Source organism: Charadrius vociferus, unplaced genomic scaffold, assembly GCF_000708025.1.
Source record: "Charadrius vociferus isolate BGI_N301 unplaced genomic scaffold, ASM70802v2 scaffold613, whole genome shotgun sequence".
NCBI classification, from domain to species: domain Eukaryota; kingdom Metazoa; phylum Chordata; class Aves; order Charadriiformes; family Charadriidae; genus Charadrius; species Charadrius vociferus.
The window spans coordinates 1258974-1260790 of record NW_009647757.1 but is presented as its reverse complement, the minus strand read 5'-3'; the positions used below and the strand labels follow the sequence as shown (position 1 = coordinate 1260790).

At 44.2% G+C, this 1817-nt stretch overlaps 1 protein-coding gene across 1 annotated transcript in view; it reads right to left on the bottom strand.

Moving 5' to 3' along the window:
- HMGCL (3-hydroxymethyl-3-methylglutaryl-CoA lyase) overlaps positions 1 to 1642 on the bottom strand; it is a 3392-nt gene extending 1750 nt beyond the window's left edge. The window contains exons 1-3 of the mRNA XM_009882213.1: positions 1541 to 1642; positions 893 to 988; positions 252 to 400 (exon numbers count right to left, since the gene is read on the bottom strand). Of these exons, the coding sequence (XP_009880515.1) occupies positions 252 to 400; positions 893 to 988; positions 1541 to 1609 (314 nt within the window). The 5' untranslated portion in view covers positions 1610 to 1642. The remainder of the gene's footprint in view (positions 1 to 251; positions 401 to 892; positions 989 to 1540) is intronic.
- Between the last annotated feature and the right edge of the window lie 175 nt (positions 1643 to 1817).

The window sequence follows — 1817 nt, the reverse complement described above, 5'->3', positions numbered from 1 at the left end:
AGTGGAACAAGTTTTGCAGCAAGCCAGCATGTGAAACCATGTTAGTGTGGTGGTGTTTCCAAATTAATGCTTCTCAACACACTGAGCTCATATCTGCTTGCAGCCAGTCAGGCAGAGAGACACCCCCTCCCCAAAAAAGATAAAGTTTAAAAGAAATCCCACTCCCCAGCACTGCACAGGCTGGACTTCAAAGGGATAAATTCTCTCCACAGGACCTGCTCGATGCTAAGTGCACAGCAGGAACTCCTTACCCCCGCACAGGAATGCTGGCTGCTCTCGCTGCAGTCATCACTTCATCGAATCTCTCCAAACTCTCCTCTATGGAACAGTTGATGTTTTTCTTAGTGAAGAGCTCAGATGCCGCTCCAAAGATTGACACTTCTCTGGCCCCTGCTGCCACCTGCCAAGTGAAAGCATCAATTAAAGCGAGCTGATTTCTCTTACAAGGCAAATGACAAGCGCAACCATGACTACAGTTCTCTCATTTTATAAAAAATGTTTTTTCCCCAATTCTTCCCCAAATAACCCAATTCTTTTCTCGGTTCATTTTACAGCAAAAACGTAATGACACATTCAAATTTGTCTTCAAAGGAAGCGTGAAGTTACAGATGCAGCAGTAAAGCTGCATTTGCTGGATGTAGTCAGGAGAGCTGTGGGACATGCGGATAAGACTGAAAGCATTGCTATCAATTAAAACAGATTACTCTTTTTTTTTATAATAGAAAACATATCAAGGTATTTTCTAATATAAACAAGAGGTTTCTATTTCCCCGGCAAAATGATCCCTTGCAAATGAAACTACCAGATGAGACTGCTGCCTGTCAGAATGAAAGATGCATTTCCCACCCTTCACTGCAGTCACCCTTCACGCTCAGACACTGCCAGCTCTTACCGCTGCCTGAAATCCTTTCAGATTAGGGGTCAGGACAGGATAACTGATACCAGGCAACTTATTAATTCCTTGCATGACTTCAGTGTGGTCAGCCATCTGCAAAGTAAACAAGGAAAGGTTTCTACAGGTGACAACATTCGCTTCAGCAAAACATAAAGTAATTTTTAAAATGGGAACAGAAATATTTAGGAATAAGAGAAATAAGCCTCTAAAGCGCCAAAAGCATCGCACCCTGTGAAGGATCATAGTTCAGTCTCCCAGCCAAGCCAGCGCCAACACATGCACAACCGGCTGTTTGCATTTGAGCTGTACGTTTGCTCTTCCGCAGGGTCCAAAGGGAAGGTCCGGGACACTGCAAGCTCTTTTATTTGGCTTTGCTGCTTCTTACCTGGTTACAAGCCAAAGTAACAAGGATTTTAGAGCAAACGGAATCTTTTCATTGGATTACTAGCTATTATTAGGCATATTATTAGGCATCCCTGGAGGTGTTCAAGGCCAGGTTGGACGGAGCTTGAGCAACCTTGGCTGGTGGGAGGTGTCCCTGCCCATGGCAGGGGGTGGGACTGGATGATCTTCAACATCTTTTCCAACCCAAACCATTCTGTGATTTCGATAACACAGACTTGTAAATCCTATTTGAATACTGACCTGAGGAACCCACTTGGGGGAAACAAAGCTGGTGGCCTCTATAACCTGAAGCCCCGTCTCTGACAGCATATTGATTAAATTGATTTTCACCGGTGTTGGTACAACATTCTAAGAAGAAGGAAAAAAACCTTGAATTATTATTTTCACAATAAAACTTTCCACCACTGCAAAAAAAACCCCTTCATCTTTCAACATCAAAAAGCGGCATTCATAACAAAGACCCTGTCGGCGGGGCACGTTCCGGGTCTTTCGTTAGAGAGACACCCCCCGCCCCGTG